Source organism: Castor canadensis, chromosome 11 (genome assembly GCF_047511655.1).
Source record: "Castor canadensis chromosome 11, mCasCan1.hap1v2, whole genome shotgun sequence".
Lineage (NCBI taxonomy): Eukaryota > Metazoa > Chordata > Mammalia > Rodentia > Castoridae > Castor > Castor canadensis.
In genome coordinates this window covers 50,815,333-50,833,485 of record NC_133396.1, presented here as the reverse complement: position 1 = coordinate 50,833,485, position 18,153 = coordinate 50,815,333, and the positions used below count along the sequence as shown (strand labels likewise).

The following is an 18,153-nucleotide window of genomic DNA, read 5'->3' as shown; positions in this document are numbered from 1 at the left end:
CCCCCTCCCTGTACACTGCACAGGTTCCCTTTGAGAGTGAGGACAACCAAGGCATTGTGTATGCCTGGGTGGGCCGGGCATCAGACCCTGATGAAGCCAAGCTGGCAGAAGATATCCTGAACACCATGTTTGATGCCTCTTACAGCAAACAGGTACTGGAGGGTGGGGTTGGGCAGGCAGGTGAGCCAGAGCAGGCAAGGGCCCTGGGCTGAACTGATCTTTCCCCAAGGTCATCAATGAAGGTGAGGAGCCTGAGAACTTCTTCTGGGTGGGCATGGGGGCACAGAAACCCTATGACGATGATGCCGAATACATGAAGCACACACGGCTCTTCAGGTGAGTGCCAGGGCTTCTTTTAGTCCTGGTACTGCTGTTTGTGACCCTTGGCCTCACCCTGACCCTTGGCCTTCAGGTGCTCCAATGAGAAGGGCTACTTCGCAGTGACTGAGAAATGCTCAGACTTTTGCCAAGATGACCTGGCAGATGACGACATCATGTTACTAGACAATGGCCAAGAGGTGAGCCGACCACCCTCCCCAATATCCCACTAATCCTGTCAGAGAAGCCTACCCATTTGAAAATGGGAACTGTTCCCAGGTCACCCATGTGGCCACCTCCCGTCTTGTCTCCCAGGTCTACATGTGGGTGGGGACCCAGACAAGCCAGGTGGAGATCAAACTGAGTCTGAAGGCTTGCCAGGTGAGTAGGGGAGGGAACACTGAGGCCAGCCTGGCAGGTCTGGGGATTCCACCTGGGGCCCACTTTCCTCCTCCTTGTCAGGTATACATCCAGCACATGCGCTCCAAAGAACATGAGCAGCCTCGCCGTCTGCGTCTGGTCCGCAAGGGCAATGAGCAACACGCCTTCACCCGCTGTTTCCACGCCTGGAGCACTTTCCGCCAGGCCCTAGCCTAGGCAACCCTGTGGCTCTGGCCCCATTGAAGAGGAAGGGGCCTTTCGTCCACTGCCTGCTAGCCAAGAACCTGCACAGGTGACAGTGCCTGCTCTGGCCACCGACCAGTGTCCCTGTCCCCAGCAGCACAGTCCCAAGCAGCACCAATGTGGGGGGTAACCCTCTCAGGTGCCCCGGAGAGTGGTCTGGGAATCCCCTACCAATCAGTGTCCCTGTCCCCAGCAGCACAGTCCCAAACACCACCAATGGGGAAGCAACCCTCTCAGGTGCCCCTGGGGCGGGGTCTGGAAGTCAGACTTGCCCCACCATGTAAGCATATGTGTGAAGCCCCTCCCTCCCCTGCCAAGGACAAAATGATATGGTGTCCTTTAAGATATTAAATGCTTTTATTTTCAATATTAAAAATCAGTATTTTTAATATTAAAACAGCACTAATTTTTTAAAAAAATGACAGACACCCCCACCCCAGGTACAATCTATTGGGAAGCCCTTCCTGACCCCCTCCAAACACACACACACACACACACACACACACACACATCCCTAACTGGCCCCAGCTGTGGGTGCTCAGCAGAGCTTCCAGTCACACACACACACACACACTCAGGCTGGGGAGCTGGCCCAGGAGCAAGTACCAAAATAGTTTTAGAAATGACTGTCCAGCCCAGCCTAGGCATTAGAAAAATACTCTTTGCAAAGGGAAGGGAGGGGGCAGTGTGGAGTGGAAGGTGGCCTGGCTGGCCATGGGGCTGACAGCCTCAGCCAAGAGTTCTGGCCAAGCCCAACACCCTAACCCTGAGCAGAGGTGGCTCCAGAGCTCAGTGTTCGTGGGGACAGAATGGCAGGTTCCGTGGATCCCACAGATTAGCAGGTATAGTGGGTCTATGTTAAGAGGCCAAGGCAGGAGCCAGAGATCCAGGACCCCAGCCAAGCAGTGACCAGGATAGTGCTGGCCTTCCTGGTAGAGGGAGACAGGTCAGCAGAGAGTGGGGGAGGCTTGGGATGGCAGGCCTGTCCATGGCAGCCCAGCAGGTGGACCAGACCAAACAAGTGCCCCCCCTCAGGCTCCTATCCAGGCCAGACAGGGCCTTTCAGGAACAGCCTGAGATGGGCTTGCTGGGACCCTAGCAAGTGTCCAAGTGCTGGCCACACATGGCCTTCTAAGGCCAGTGGTATTCCTAGGAACAGGCAGCATTTGGGCCTGGTGCAGGGTGGCAGGCACTAGGTAGCAAGTGGGTCAAGTTCCTCAGGCTTGAGCCAGGGTGGGTCTACACTAGGAGGCAAGTGAACCTCTGGCCAGGCTCAGTGTGCTGGCTCAACCCACAGGACCCAACCAGTCTTGTGTGCCTCAGACCTCTTATGGGAAATTGGGTGGCCAAACCGGCCCTGAGCCCCTGCACCTCTACGTGGTCAAAGCTGGCCTGTTTCACACACAGCCAAGACCTCCAAGAGCTGATGGCTGCCTTTTCTAGCACTTAACTGAAAATCATGTTGCTATGAGTTCCCAAAAAGGCAGCCATGCTTCAGCAAGCAACACCACTTATGGGGTCTACCAAGGATAAGCCCAGGATAGGTGGAGGTTCTGGGGACCCAGATAGGAGGCCTAAGGGGTTGCTGCTGCTGAATAGTAAGGACCCTACTCCTGAAGCACTTCATTTGATCAGGATGGCACAGTCAAGGGCCTCGTCTTCCACAAGGTTCCTCAGATTCTTCTCAGATTCCTCAGAAGAACTGGGGGATAGTGCATGATCAGAAGGGTCATAGTGGAGGAGGTCTGGGGAGGTCTGGGGAAAGAGGGCAGTTGGCCTCACCCCAGGAAATCCTTCACGTCTTCCACCGTGACGTCCCCTGTTGTGTCCAGCGTGGTGTCGCCACTGGTGGCTGAGTCAATGGACATGGGTGAGAGTGTAGCCTCAGGTGGCTCTGGGGTGTCTATAGGGAGGAAGTGCTCAGCTCCTGCCAGAACCCCTCAGCATCTTCCACACTTGGTGGGATGTGGCACTGACAGGCATACATCTACTCCTCTCTGCCCTCTTCCAGTACTGATGCTCAGTGATGCCTCCTCAGGAGCCTTCCCCTGTGCCTGAGCTATGAGTCCCGTCCCAAGTCCTCCCCAGAAACCACTGTGCCAGAACCCCACCCCACTACATCACCCCCTACCAGCTCCCTTGCTGTGGGCAGGATCAGGGCTTCCATCACAGCTCTGTGGAGCCAGGATGATGCTTGGGGTCCCATTAGCCTGGCTCAGCTTGGGTGACTCTTGGAGCCTGTGAATGCAGAGATGGGGTTGTGGTAGGGATCAGAGCAGGTGCCTAACTGCCTCCCCCCTCTGCCGATCCTCACACCCCCTAAACCCAGGGAACAGACAGGAGTTACACCAGAGAGGGCAGAGCCCAGGGTGGTTGACAGCTGGTTCTCATTATGGGCCCATCCACACACCTGGATCGGGTGGCATCATGGGGCCAGCTAATGTCCAGAGAGCAAAGTGGCTCTGTGATGTTGCGGGCACTCAGGGAGAAGCGCTCAAATTCTGATGGGGAAATTAGGTAAAAGCCTGTGGACAGGAGAGGAGGATTGAGGAGTGTAGTGAGAACCAACCAGCCCTAAGCCTTGCTGGCCCCTCCGCAGCACTCCCCAGCAGGGCCTGTGCCCTACACGGCACACCCTCTCCACTGTTCCCAGGCATTCTCCTAGCCCTTCACAATCTTCCCTTGCATTCCTGACCACCCACCCCCACCTCACCCTGGCCATGGCGTGTGAAGACACAGGAAGCAATGCCACTAATATCCTCCTTCCGGATGCAGGAGTAGTGCACCTGAGGCCGCAGGCCAGGCACTGAGAAGACGTGGACGTCGCCAAGGTTGGTGAGGCAGGCCAGGCAGGTCTCAGCATAGTCCTCACATGCCACACTAGCAAACGTGGCCAGGGCCACTTTGCGCACACGACAGCCCTCATGGGCCGTCAGCTTGAACTTGGTCTTGGCGCTCACTTTGGGTAGTGTGAACACCTGGTGAAAGACGGCCAATGAGGAGGGGCTGGACCTTTCTTGTCCCAGGGCCCCTTATTCTCTCATAGCTGCAGGTGCCTAGTTTGTCCCACAGGCCTCAGGCCACACTGCCACCTGCAGACTCAGCCCAGGCTTCACTGTGATCCAGGAGACCCCCTGACCTTCTCCACCAGTGGTCAGATCAACCACACAGGGTCCTAAGGTTCTGTGTCTGGTATCCCTACCAAACCATGAGCCTCTTGGGAATGGTCCCTGCAGGGCACTGTGTGGGGCAGTGAGATTGGAAGGTCTTGTGGGAACTTTGTAGGCCCAGAGAGCATCAGGATCCTTCAGGAGCCTCTGCTGGCTGGGGACACACTGATAGGGCAGAAGGGACTTGAAATGTCTCGGCAGGTAGAGGTTCTAGAAAATTCAAGATAGGAGCCTGGAAGCGGGGTGGTCTCCAAGCCCACAGCAGCTCACCTTAAACTGCTCCTCAGATGCAATGAGAACGGCATGCCCACCCTGCATGTCAGGTGCCTGCGCCAGGTCCCGAGAGGCCTCATAGGGCTCAGGCAATGGGCGGCCACGCCCATCCAACACAGCGATGGCTACCACAGGTGCCCGGTGCATCAACTGCACCTCCTTGCCCAGAACAGCCTCCACTGCCTGCTCTGGCCGCTTCTCACCACTTGCCACAGCTGCTGGCACCTCCAGTGCATAGGCAAACACAGAGCCTGAGTTGGTGCCTGCCCACATGGTGGGCCCATGGTGAGCCGCTGTGGGGGATAAGTACAGTGAGGAGGTGTTCACTGTGTGCCCCCACACCTTACAGATCCTCCCCTATCTCTCTTGCATCTCCACTTTCTAACTGTGGCATTCAGAACTCAGGTGGACTCCCATGCCTCCCTAGTGACCTCAACTCACTAGCCTGAGACCAGCTCTATGCTGCTGACTACAGATACAGGCCTGGATACAGCCCTTCTGTAGAAGCACAAACCACCCCAAAGGCATCTGCACAGTATCGTCAGAGGCCTACAGATTGGACCTTGGCTCTGCCAATCATCCTCAGCCCCATCTTGGCAACCACAGCTTCCCCCTTCCTGTCACTCAGGCAGACTCCTCCTACCCACTCCTCACATCCCATCACTGGTCCCTGGCCATGATGAGAATCAGCTTTCATGGTGCATGTGCTGCAGGTCCAGCCTCTCCCTCACCTCCACCCTCTGTACCTTGTCCCCCACACTACAACATGGGACAAGATGAACCAGGCTTGCTCAGAACCCTTCACCCTACTTTGCATGTGTGAACTGAGCCTCTGATCACAATCTTTAGTAGGGCTGAGCAATGCAAGAGGGTGACAGACATGAACATTTACCATTCTGCATCCTTGATAACTCATGAACCAGAGCAAAGCCACTGGGAGCCAGCCGCCAGTGAAAAGCCAGAGTGATTCAAACATGATAGCTGTGCGGCAGAAGCCCACCACAGGGACATGGAGCAGTTAAGCCCATCCACACAGTAGGGAAATCTACCAGACAAACACCCTAGACAAGTAAATGACATCACACGAGGGGTCCATGGACCAAGCATGAGCTGGGTCTAGGGAATAGCCTCAGTTCTATGGGGTGTGATATGGGCAGTATGGCTGTCGGGACATTTCTCAGGCACTTGTGAGGTATTCATGCCTGGGTTTTTGTTTAAAATACTCCAGCAAGATATGATAGCAGAGTGTGGGGTAGACACAAAACAGCAGTAGATACCTGGGGGTGGCAAATGAGGTGCATGGGTGTTTCAAATTTACTATTATACAAGGTAAACATCAAAGAACCAGTCAATATCCTTAAGGACCCCCTTAAGGGGCTCCTAAGTCACCCAGAGTCTAAGCCAGGTCCTCAGCATGGCAGCCATCACTAGCCCTGCCTAGGCCTCTCCCTCTCCTCCCTCGCTCACTCACTCTAGCCACACTGCTGACAGTTCCTCCATCAGCCCACCAAAGGGCCTCAGACCTGGCCCTGGCCCTCACCGTGGGGTCCCTTCTTGCTCAAGTCTGCTGGGCATGACTGGCTCACTCAGTAAGTCCTCATCACATGTCCCCATGGGAGGCTGTATGAACAGCAGGGCATCCCCATCACCAGCACAGCCCAGCACACAGTAAATCCTAACACTTTCAAACCTCCTGGAAGGCACAATCCCACCACCACCCCACCACTACAGAAGACATCCTCTTCAATCCCTGCCCTGGACTCACCATCTCGAAGAAATGTGTCAGCAAAGTAGAGGCAACGCACGACACCAGAGAGGGAGTCATCAGCAGAGCGGGGCTCAATGCGGCGCTGCACAGGTGTCATCTCCACGTCATGAGGGCAGGGCTGCTCTGCCAGCTGTGCGTTGGCCTCCAGCAGCTGTAAGGGTAGGGACTGAGAGGTTCTCCTGAGCCTCACTGCAACCATTCTGTCTAGCAGCTGACATTCATCACCATTCATCCACTGTGTTCCCCAGGCCTCCCCTTGCACCCTCCTCATCCTGAGAAGCACAATAGGGCTTCTCAGGCAGCCACTCCAGCTCACCTTGCTGTTAGCATTAGCAGCCCGCTTCTTGCCTGAAACACGGCTCTTGCGAATACGCCGGAAAGACTGTCGCAGTGATTTCTTGAGGGACTTCACCCGGGATAGCGGCCCCTCCATAGCCAGAGAGTCGTTAGGGTGAAGGGTGCACCTAGGGCAGGCAAGGCCAGCATCAGCCCCTCTGGCCCCACCCTGCAGTGCTATCAGTTAGTGATGCTCAGCGTGTCCTGCAGGGAGTTGCTGTTATTCCTTACAGGGTGACAGGCTACAGGGCTTTTGCAATCAGCCTGCCTTTACACCAAACTTTAGAATGAGAAACTGAAGCACAGACCCTACTTTGCCAGGGCTCCAGCTGCCTGCCCACCTACCCTGCCCCACATACCTGGCTAGCACTGGGCTCTTGCGCTGGTAGTCAAAGAGGCCGAAGCCATGACTAGTGCCAAAGGCCACAAGGCTCCACTCAGCATGGAGTGTGACAGCTGTGACAGCAGCAGGCGGCAGGCACTGCACCAGCACCCGGGGCTGGAAGCCAGCAGGCCAAGGCAGTGGCCCCATGCGTGGGCTCAGTCGCTCGTGGCCCTTCCACGTGAAGCCCTCGCGGTCCTGGAGGAGGTCCACACTGGCCACACTGATGGCCTGCTCTGCTGGCATGTCACTGAGCTCCAGCACCAGCACCTGGTTCACAATCGGGCAGGGGAGGGTCAGCACAGAGAAAGGGTGCCCTGGGCTCCACCCCAACCGCTGCCTGGGTGCCTCTAGGACTCTCTTCAGTTCACCCACTAAATAATCCCTTTTTGAATGTCTACTATATACCAAGGAGCACAGTCATGAGCACTGGTCCTTGCCCTCCTTAAGTGAAGGACTCTTACCCAAGCTACTGTCTCCTCTTTAGCAATGAGCATACATTGAGCCTTCCTGGATATTGGGAAGTGCCAGAGGCAGGGCTGTGATTGAGAATGGCTAGTCCCTGCCCTCACAGAGCTCATTTGACGCACATGTTCCACCAGCACCTCCAAGTCTCCATGTTTCCCCACCAGAGCCCGGCTCAAGATCCCCAGAGACAGGCCCCACTTCCTATCTGGCCTAATTCCAGCCAGCCCCACCCGGACCCCCATTTCCACCTCTGGGATTCTGCCCATGTCAATCTCTCTATCCCTCCACCAGATCCTTCATTTCAGGCCCATCTCCTCCAGAAAGCCCTCCCTGACCCCTCTTATCCAAGGCACATCCAGCCATACCTGGCCTGCAGTGCCAGCCACCACCATCTGGGCTGTGTACTTGCAGAGTACAACCTTCTGCACACCGAGCCGGGGATCATCACTATAGGGGTCAAAGCAGCCCACCTGAAGGGACAGGATAGAGTGACAACACCAGGCAGAGCTGGGACTGGCTCCTCAAGGCCAGGGGAGGGAGCCCACCTTGCGGAAGGGTGGCCAGTCATCCTCAGCAGCCTGGCCCAAGCTGTCAGCATGTTCACAGTCCATTTGGAAGAGGCCAGCTGTGCTCAGCTTGTAGAGTGGCCGAAGCGCCACACCAGAGGCATCCCAGAACCGCACGGTGCCATCCTCATGGCTGCAGCAAGGGCAAACACTACAGTCACCCCTAGGAGACCTGCACACCCCTTCATCCACTCTTCCAATAGTCACTGTGAGCACCTACTGCATATGCCAAACACTAGCCAGAATCCTACTGCATGCACTAATGAGCACTTACTATATAGAACAAACAGGCAGTACCACCTACTGTGTGCCAAGCTACATCTATAACATGCACATGGGCCCTTCAAACAGGATGGAAAGGGGTAGAAATAACCACCTTGACAACCAGGAAAGGGCAGAGGGAGAAACACAAAAGACAGAAGACTGGGGGATACTTGGCAATCAGAATAAGGGCTGGGAAGCCCAAGAGGGACCAGCTGTGGTTTGAGGTGACCGGATAGGGCAGAGCAGCAGGAAGGCTGGGGAGGCAAGGGAGGAAGGAACATGGAGCTGGGGAGCCAACAGTCGAAAAATCTAGGGCACAGCCTCTGGACACAGCTGCAGAGTCCAAATGGTGCCTCCTGGACAATGGGGGAAGCCCAGAGCCAAAATGTGAAAAGGTACAAGAATGGGGCTCAGTGGGACTCATTCCAGCAGCCCTGAAAGCTACAGCAAGTTCCCAAAAGGGGAGGACACGTTGCAGTGAGAGGCCAAAGGGTCCCAGCACAGGAGGGAGGGCAGGGCAGGAAGCAGGCGTGAGTCATCAGGCACGTTAGCGCCCGCCAGGCCCAGGTCGGGCTCTCCAGCACCTGCCTTGGGCAGTTGGCGTGGGCTAGCCCAGATTTTCCGGTCCCAGGGCAGGCAAGCCAGGTGGGTGGAGCCCTTGGGTGTGCTGGAACTCAGTTCCAGGCCAAGAGACAGAGCAGGGCAGGGCTTTAACCCAGGATCTAGGGAGGCTTTATACAATCCTCCGTGGGCAAGGAGAACAACCTGGACCCACCAGGTGCCAGGCCTGAGTCACCTGACACATCAGTGCCCACAGAACCTGGGACTGGCAAGGGACACACCAGGCCTGGTTGGTGCAGGGCCTCACTCCCCCTCCTCCCCACCCCAACACCTACCCAGTCAGCAGAAGCCCTCGCTGAGATGGCTCCTGGGCCAGGTTCCGGCCCCCAGTGATGGGCCAACTCTAGGAAAGGACAGCAGTGATGTGAGCTTATATACACCCACATTCCCACCTCCAGCTTGAGCCCAGTACTGCCCTCCAGTAGGAGCACACTCCCCACAATGCCATTCACAGGATACCCACACACTCACCGAGGCACTAGAGGCAGACTGGGGGCTCTGCTTCTCACCAGCACTCACAATGCGGGCCCACAGCTTGCTGGGAACATTGGCAACATGGGCAGAGCAAGTGATGGCGGATGAGTGCAGTGGGGCCAGGTAGGGGGCAGGCATGGCCGGCCAGCCAGGGGTCTTCAGGTCCAGCACCACCAGCTCCTCTTCCAGCAGCACAGCCAAGGCCTGGGGGTCATCAAATTCTGCCGGACAGGATGGGTGAGTTCAGCCACAGGCTTCACTGGGCAGGCTAGGGGTGGGGGACAGGGCACACACCATCCTCAGGCCTCGTGCTATGCACCGTGAAGAAGTCAATGATGCGTGAGGTAAAGTCTAGAGTCACCAGAGTCTCAGCTCGAAGCACACTCACACAGTGGCGGTCACCGTAGCTGGCACGGGGCATGCCACCACTGAAGATGATAAAGTGGCCCCTGAAAGAGGGGTCATGTAAGCAGGGAGCCTTTGGAGCACACACTGCACACCCACCAAGGGCTTTACCCCTGTATGTTCAGCCACACCATTTCAGGCCCCAGCCAGGCACAACTGCTCCCTCAACCTACCCTGATTCACAGTTCCGCCACAGAATCTTGTTGATGGCTTTGCATGGAAAGGGACCTGGGGGGAAGACCGCATCAGACCTCCCATTCCTGATCTTCCTGAAAGTTGCCTCCTGCCTCTCTCCAGGGGAAGGTCCACCACCTGACCGAGGATGCTCAGGGTCTCCCTTTGCAGATTTGGTTAGGCAGCGCCCCCAGCAAGGCCAGGTGGCCCTCCAGACACCACCCACTAGCTCTGGCCTCCCCAGTACTCACCATAGGGCGTGGTAGCTACTGTGGGCTGCATTGTCAGCCGGCTGCCAGTGTCTGTAGACCAGACAGCGTAGCTGCCATCACTGTGTGAGCTGATGATGGTTTCACCACCACGCCCCCAACACAGGCTCTCCAGTTGCTGTGGATAGGGCAGGAGGATGTGAGCCAGCAGGTGCATGCAGGAGCCTCAACTGAGGGGTGTAGGCTTCATGCACTGACCTGGTTCCCCAGGAAGACATGTTCCACACACCGCGCAGCCTGGTTCCAGATGACCAGCAGGCCCCTGCTGTAGCCAATGAGGATCTTGGTGGGGTCCCGTAGGTGTCCCTGGAGTGACTCCACAGGGCCCAGGGCCTTCCCGCACCGGTAATCATCTGGCACACTGCAAGAGAGAGCCCCAATGAGTCCTGAGAACTTCTCACACATGGGAAGTTCTTCCCACCTACTGCTCACCTGCGCAGCACCTCGTCTGCACTGAGAGTCTGCCCTTCGAGCAGCGTCAAGGTGGTGACATCCAGGAAGAAGATGCTGCTGCCTTCAGTTCCCAAGGCTGCTGTGTTGCCAACAGCCACCAATAGGACCACTGTGACACGAGTGAGGCTGGCTGTGGTGCTGCAGGGGATGAGAAGGGGTGAGGTTGAACCCCTATACCTGTTGGGAAGGGTGTGAAAGGGGTTGGGCCCTACTGCCAGCTCATTCCTGCCCCTCTGCACTCATAGGGCCTACTTACAGCACAGGCTGACGCCCTGGGAGGGTGACGGTGTGGTGTAATTAGCCCGCTCAATTATTCATCAGGATGTCGGCAGGGAGAGAGATAAAAATAGGTTCCCCAGGTCTTGGAGACGGACTCCCGGCTCCTCTCACCACCAGGAGACCAGGCATTTCTCCAGTCAGAACCAGGAGCTTCACAACAGATTTGGCCTCTCTAAATCCCACCCAGGACTCCTGCCACCAGCCTGCTGGACACCTCCCAACCACAGGAGGGCCCAGACAGCCCCTGCCTGCAGAGACTGAAACTACTCAGGAAACCACTCTTGGGCAAGGACTCCTCTGTTCCAGCCATTTCTGGCAGTCCTGGGAGAAGAGGCCCCTTACTCTCACCTAAGGGTTAGGCCCACTCCATGCACCTAGAGCATCCTGCTAGCACCTCACCAAGCCCACTCTAGATGACCTTCCTTGCACCTTACCTGCCTATTCACCTGTGCATACAATGGCCCATCTTCCACCCCCAACTCAAGGGGCCAAGGGACCTTTGCTGATGTCAACTTGGCTTAGACCCTGTCCCAAGCCTCTAGAAAACCCTATCACTATAGGGACCACAGCACCAGGCTGTAAGTCCAAGGAGTTTGATATATAGCACACATTATCTCCTGAGGCTCCCAAAACTAAAGGCTCCCACAGTCAGTACCACAGATCAACCTACTCATCTTAGACTCAGCCAAAACACCTTACATTGAACCTAAGAAGTACAGAGCCACAGCAAAACAGGGGCCTAACTCAAGCCAGACTCCATGCACTCCCACCCAAATCACAGTCCTGCTGGCAGCTGCCCCTCCCTGCCACACCTTGACATGCCAGCTCCCAGCCTCCCTGGATCCCACCTGCCCAGTGGCTGGTCCCAGCCAAGTCCTCCAATACCTGACATTCTCAAAGCTGGGCCGGCTGGGCGGCTGAAAGCTGAGTGCCTCCTCCAAGTGGGCACAGCCATTATGGTGGACAATCTCCCAGAGATGCAGGCTGCTGTCATCGAGCAGGGTCAAGAGGCGGCCCTGGTAGGTAAGCAGAGACCCAAACTGGGCTAGTCAGGAAGGTTGGGAGGACATGGAAACCAAAGGATCTGGCTGGGGGCGGAGGGGAGCCAGCACTCACCTGGCCAGGCAGGAAGTGCATCTGGGTGACAGTGGCTGTGTCCCGGTGCAGGCCTGTAAATTCCACTCCAGGTGCACCGTAGCTGAGGGTGACTGGTCAAGGACAGAAACATGTACAACAGGCCAAGAAACTGCGGCACAGGAAATGCAGAGGCTCTCTCCTTCCTTGGGATTATTCCAATGGGTCCTGCTCCAGACCTGCCTGTCCAGGGGCCCCTTCTCTGAAAAAAGCTTTAGCCCTCCACGCCCAAAGTACTCTCAGGCTCATAGTGTAGGCTCCATGCAGCCCCTGCAAGTCAGGTACTGCTGTAGGACCTTTATGTCCTCATCTGTAAAATGGGCTAATGATTTCTGTGGAAGACCAAGTGAGAATAAAAACCTGTCCAGCATACATGGCCCCAACCTGGTGCATAGCTTGGGCTCTGTTCCATCTCAGCATCCTGTGTGTCTTTATCTGGCTATGTGGGCTGAGGGCCTGGTAGCTGGAATCAGGCAGGCTAGGCCTGAACAGAGAAGTCCAAAGGGCAAAGAAGAGTCCAGGCTGCCTTTTACCACAGATGCTGGGTCCACTCCAGCTATGGGCAAGGACCCCAACCTCTCTTCAGGGCATAGAGCCAACAGCCTCCACTGCCCACTTTCCAGATGAACACACAGAGACTGGGAGAGGGTGCTAACCTGCTTGAAGTCCCCACTGCTAGCACCTAGAGTCCTAGCAACTCTAGGGATGATAGTGGCCAGCAGGGCCTGAGGGGCCCAGAAGAGAGCTGAAGGAGGGATCAGCGACGTTGCCCCAGTGACAAGGCAGGAACCGTTGCCTGGAGCTTGAGCTGGGCTCCCCACAGGAGCCTGGCAGGGACAGTGAAAGAGACAAAAGAGGGGGCAGGAACAGCTGGGAGGGAAGCAGGGTCGCCAAGGAGATAGGGCTGCCTTGCAGGAGGAGGGGTAGCTTCTAAGACCAGGGTTGACCTTCTCCAGCCTCAGTTTCTCAACCCCAGAGACTCCAGGCTCTGGAATTTTAGTAAAAAGAGGGAAGTGGGGGAGGCCCCCAGCTCTAGCATCCCCTCTGAGACTGTGTCCCTCTCTGCACTCCAGGTCCTCTGTGAGCATGGGGAACCAGTGCACAGGGACCCTCTACAGGAGGGATATCTCGGAGCGCCTGACAGCAAAGCCAGTGCAGGCAGACACAGAGCCTTGTGAGATGGAGAAAGTCTGTAGCATCACACTTATGGAGGCACCACAGCATTCATGAAGGTTGGGGGTGGGCCCCCCACCAATGCCTCAAGGGCCCCTGTAAGAGGAGGAGACGTTCCAGCCCTGCCACACTCCCTAGAGCAGGCAAAAAACTCAGAAGCCACAGGCTCAGACACCCACCCTGTCCTGGCCAGTGCCCCCAGTCCTGGAATGAGAAGACCCTATCTCATGCCCTTTCTTCTCAGGCACCGACTTATTTCCTGACCATCAGTATCTGGGTTACCAGGGTACTGACACAGAGAGCACCATATAGGGAGGAGGAGGGCACCAACCAGACTATGCACCTCAGTCTCCCCAAGAGCAATTGGGGTGGGAGTCCCAGAGTAGGCAAGAAGACATTCAGCAGCCTGCTGGCCCCAGCCCCCACCTCCACCCTGGACTGTAGGAAAATGCCCGCTTTGTACAGCTCACATGGCCCATTGTGTGGCACCAGGATCCAGGTGGGGGCTGTGCTGTGCTCATCATGCTGAGCCTGGCACTGCCTGGCATCCTGTCCTAAATCATACACATCTTCACATTTGCACATGTGTGTACACCCACTCACCAGGGTCCCCAACCCACCCACCATCCTCACTGGGTAACTCAGCCCAGCCACTTGGCCAGGTCTCCCCAATCACAGTTGCTAGGACCTTGGTAGCGTTGCCTAGGAAACTAGCTGACTGAAACACAGGGAGGGAAATGCAGTGAAGAACAGCTGTGGCCCCTGCAAGCTGACCCCCCATCACCCATCTCCCAGCAAAAGGACCGTATCATCTCCAAGAGGAGTCATTCAGGCACACAGGCAGGGCCAACTTCCTTTGACACCCCAGCATGAACTGCAGTCTCCACAAAGTACCTGCCAAGGCTGGGACCCTAACACAAAGGATCTTGAATGATCTGAATGACACAGTTGCAAAGGATACATCTTGACAGCCCCAGACCTGGTGCCAATGGCCATGATGCGAAGTTCAGGGTCGAAGGCCAGGGCGCTGGGCTGGTTAGGGAAGCCATGCTCCACAGTCTGCAGGGGAGGGGACTGCTGTGGGTGCACACACCAAACACTGCTGCTCTGGCCCACTATGGCCCCCATGGCAGCCTTTAGGCTCTGCCACTGAGGCACTAGGGGTAGAAGCCAAGTCCACCTGCTCACTGTACCTCAGTGTCCTCAACTGTGAAACGCATGGCTGTACCCCCAGTTCATCGAGAGGTGGGCTGAGTCCTGAGCTGCTTCTGAGTGTATGGCCCAGAGGCCCTCCTCTTGCCAAGCACGGGTTCTACTCAATGCCCACCTCACCCCACTGTGCATGAGGCTCAAAGAGGAGCAGGCACTGAAGATAAGGACGCCACCTGCCCCCTGGGAGTCCTGCACCCCATACCTAGAGGCACAGACTAAAGTGTAGTAAAGAGCTGTGCTGCCCAGAGTGCCATGTGAAGTCCATGGCACTCACCACAGGCCCCACATGGAGGTCAAATGTCAAGGTCAACACCCACAATCAGCTAGGCAGAGCACACTGACTTCCTGCAGACACAAGAAAACCAAGACCCAGAGACAGATAGCTTTCTGCCCAGCCCCTGAAGGTATCACCCCTCCTCCTACCTAGAAACAGCCAGGCAACAAGAGTTGCAACCCATCAGCCCTACTTAGTCCTCTGCTCCTTGTAGGGCTAGTCCTGCTTGGTATGGCCCCTTCCTTACCCACCAGACTCCTGTACTTTCTCCTTCGACTTGGTTGAGTTTCCCTTCATTTACCCACCTTCCAAAGAGCTTCCACTCATGTCTAAGAGGGTCTCCCTGGGGAGCCCCGTCTTGAACACCAGCATGGTACACCCATCACCTATCTCCAAACCAGGCATGAACATGCCTGTAATCCCAGCACTTGGGAAGCTAAGACAAGAAGATCTTGAGTTTAAGGCCAGCCTGGGCTACACAGCAAGACTCTGAAAACAAAACAAAAGCCTATCCCCAGCTATCACCCACCCTTAGCCCATCCAGGAGGGGACTGAGCTATCTGGGCAGCTGGTTTGGGAGGGCCTATGTGGCCTTGGGCTGATCACAGTACTCTCCAGCCTGCTTCCACGGGGCCCTCACATGGAGCAGCCTGATGGTAGAGCAGAGCTCTTTTGACTGGGGAGTTGGGGAGACCTTCCTATTTCCACCATCACTGCCATGCCCTTGCTGGAACTGACCGCATCTAGCCAGTCCCAGGCTATGCCCTAGTGTCCAGCAGAGAGGGCAAATATGACGTCCCAAATCCCCACAGCCTTGAGTGGGCCCCACCCAGTTCCTGATTTACAGAGAGGAGGCTAGGTCATTGGTCTAGCATCTTCACACCCTAAGTCCAATCCACTCCTGGGTCCTATCCCCTCAGTTTCAAGACACACACAGACATCCTTCTGACATCCTACAGCCTTCACCACCTGCCTGGACTAGTACTCACTACAGTCTGCTCCCCAAAGAGGCCAGAGGAAGCCTGTGAAAACCAGTCAGCTCCCTACCCCTCATCTGCCTAGAGCTCTCCAAGGGTCCCAGTTCACCCACAGTCAGAGCCAAGTCCTCACCATGTGGCCCCTCTCTGTCAGCATCTCCCACTTCTCCTAGCTCACCTGACTCAGCTCCAAGGCACTTTGCTCTCTTCCAATACATTAGTCAGGCTCCTGCCTCAGAGCCTTTGCATATATAGTCCCTCTGCCCCTAAACCTGCTTCACCATGCATACCTCATGGCAGGGTCCTTCCCAACACTCAGGAAGCTGACAACTTCTCTGGAAGGTCTCCCTACACTATCCTAGCTACAGCAAGCAGCATCCCTGTCCACATTTCCCACATCCTCACCCTGCTTCCTTTTTATTCACAGTACCAGTGATCATGTCAACTACAGAACTTTACTTTTTTGTTTTGGCTTTTCACCATCTTCCCAGTGAGTACATCAGTCCCCTAAGTGAAGAGATATTGGTCTCTTTTGGTCCCCACTGTGTCCCTAGCACCAAGGAGTAGGAGCTCCATATTAAACGGACATGAAGTACACATTACACAAGCAATGCGTGGGCTGGGCTGGGCTGGGATCTCAACCCAGAGTCATAGTCTGTCTTTACCCCTGACAAACACCCCCAAACTTAGGACTCTGAGGCCTATTCCCTAGGAATCACCCATCCATTCCCTTTGGCAACCAAGCTCCTTCCCCAAGAACACTTCTCTCCCATTATTGCTGCCTACTCCAATAGGGTCTCCCCATCCCCACCTCATGCTACAGCCAACCAGAATGAGCCAAACCTCAGATCTTCACTCCCAAAGGTACAAGTCCTTACTGCACAGCTCAATCCAAGGACTGAGGAAATGACATAGTCCAGGACCTGTTCTGTCTTTCTGGAAGGGCCATTCTTCTTTCACCTCAGGGGGACTCACCCTCACAGCTGCCCCAGCATAAGAAGAGGCAGTATCTGGAGGCCCCTGAACACCAGCCTCCCCTCTTAGGCAGCTTCTCAGTCACCAAGTGTGAGGGACCTCCTGGCAGCCCCAGGATTGTGAGCTGGGACCTCAGCAGGAAAAACTGCCTGCCTGAGACATCCCAGAGCCTTTCCAGGGACCATCTGCTCACAGAATGCCAGTAACCCCTCCAAAACTCCCTGCTCCTCCAGGCTAAGATCCAATCCCACCTCGGAGCAACTCAAGGAAGACAAAGTGGCCCAGCTCACTCTGTGACTTTGGACAAGTCCTCACTCCCTCTCTGCACCCCAATTTTCTCATGTGTGTAATGGAGATAAATCCATTCCCAAATAGCAAGCCAAAGGCAAAACTGAGGGGCCCAAACTGAGCCCCACCACTAGGGAGGAGTTAGCAATGGGCAGGCTGGAGCCCCACTCTACCTGGCCATCAGTGCAGGGAGAGATGGAAGCCCTCTCCTCCCATGGAAAGAAGGACCTACCAATCCTCTAGCCCCAGTCCAAGTTGGTGCAAAGTGTCAGGTCAGCTGGCCCATGCGACACAGGGAGCCAGAACCCACAGCAAAAAGAAAAGTGTCTTCCGTTTCATGGCTGGGGATACTGAGGCACCACAACTTCAAGTGTATCTGGGTACACAAAGGGGCATGTCCACTGGACTAGAAGCCACTGGCTGGACCAGGGAAGGGCAGGGCCTAGGGCCGTGGGGGAGGGAGAGGCTTCGCCGAGGGATTTCCCAGCACCACCCCCCACTTCTCCTCCATCCCTCACCTCTCCCGCCGACCTGGGTGCGAAAGCAAAACAAAACCCGCCTCTGGGCTGTCCCAAGGGCCAGGCAGGGGCCACAAAGAAAAAGGATAAAGAGACCGGGAATAAGACCCTACAAAGACGTAGAGGCGAGTAAGGGAAAACAAGCAAAGACTCAGAGATACAGAGACACAAAAAGAAAAATGAGAGGCAAAGAGATAAAGGGAGACAAGAGAGGCAGAGAAGAGATACGCAGCGACAGAGGCAAGAGGACCCCTCCACCCCCCGCAACACATACAGGCACAAACTGAGAAGGCGACCGTCACAGGGGCAGGAGAGGGAGGGGCAGGGACGCAGAGAGATGCAAATAGTGGCAATGAGAGAGACCCGGACGGCTAGAGACGTGCAGGGCCGGGACCAGGGAGGCCCACGAGAGCCGGAGAGGCAAGCACAAAAGTCAGCAAGACCCAGCACCACCCAGAGTCCGAGAGCCAAGGAGCGGAGTACGCGAGGCGCGGGGCCGCCGAGGGGCGCTAGCCTGGCGTCCGCCCCGCGCCGCTCCAGTCAGGCGCCCCCTCCCCCCGGCCCGACGTGGCTCCGACCCCGGCCCCCGGCCCGCCCCCTCCGCCCAAGCCCGGGCCGCCGCCGCACCTTGTTGAAGGCGAAGAGCTCCTGTTTGAGCTTCTCTCGCTGCGGGTCGGCGCCTTGCCGCCGGAACCGAAACTTCATCATCTTGCGCCCGGGTGCCGGCGCCGCGCCCGCCGCCGCCGCCGCCCGCAGGA

At 56.4% G+C, this 18,153-nt stretch overlaps 2 protein-coding genes across 5 annotated transcripts in view; one reads left to right on the top strand and one right to left on the bottom strand.

Moving 5' to 3' along the window:
- The window catches only part of Flii (FLII actin remodeling protein), a 13,444-nt gene extending 12,126 nt beyond the window's left edge, over positions 1–1,318 (top strand). For both annotated transcript variants that reach the window (XM_020177445.2, XM_020177444.2), the window contains exons 26-30: positions 24–152; positions 230–336; positions 413–518; positions 634–699; positions 781–1,318. In XM_020177445.2, the coding sequence (XP_020033034.1) occupies positions 24–152; positions 230–336; positions 413–518; positions 634–699; positions 781–915 (543 nt within the window). In that variant the 3' untranslated portion in view covers positions 916–1,318. The remainder of the gene's footprint in view (positions 1–23; positions 153–229; positions 337–412; positions 519–633; positions 700–780) is intronic.
- Positions 1,281–18,153, bottom strand: Llgl1 (LLGL scribble cell polarity complex component 1). Of its 3 annotated transcripts, none has more exons than XM_020159575.2 (22): positions 18,023–18,153; positions 14,113–14,210; positions 11,961–12,042; positions 11,730–11,860; positions 10,545–10,703; positions 10,311–10,473; positions 10,095–10,230; positions 9,843–9,981; positions 9,559–9,713; positions 9,262–9,485; positions 9,066–9,133; positions 7,885–8,038; positions 7,705–7,809; positions 6,849–7,141; positions 6,470–6,617; positions 6,151–6,304; positions 4,383–4,678; positions 3,656–3,920; positions 3,353–3,467; positions 3,074–3,180; positions 2,725–2,845; positions 1,281–2,644 (listed from the first exon to the last, which is right to left on the bottom strand). In XM_020159575.2, the coding sequence occupies exons 1-22, from the start codon at positions 18,101–18,103 to the stop codon at positions 2,566–2,568; spliced, it is 3,273 nt and encodes a 1,090-aa protein (XP_020015164.1). In that variant the 5' UTR covers positions 18,104–18,153; the 3' UTR covers positions 1,281–2,565. The 3 variants fall into 3 exon arrangements, with proteins under 3 accessions (XP_020015164.1, XP_020015165.1, XP_020015166.1); XM_020159576.2 differs by having other exon boundaries at positions 2,725–2,794; XM_020159577.2 differs by having other exon boundaries at positions 9,843–9,897.

Bases quoted from the DNA above. Each gene is read 5' to 3' on its own strand.
- Llgl1 (XM_020159575.2), bottom strand. From the start codon at position 18,103: ATGATGAAGTTTCGGTTCCGGCGGCAAGGCGCCGACCCGCAGCGAGAG. The intron at 10,474-10,544 runs GTGAGCAGTAGG...TCTCTCTTGCAG, and splicing joins GCAGACGAGGTGCTGCGCAG to TGTGCCAGATGATTACCGGT. The intron at 7,142-7,704 runs GTATGGCTGGAT...ATTGTGAACCAG, and splicing joins TGGCTGGCACTGCAGGCCAG to GTGCTGGTGCTGGAGCTCAG.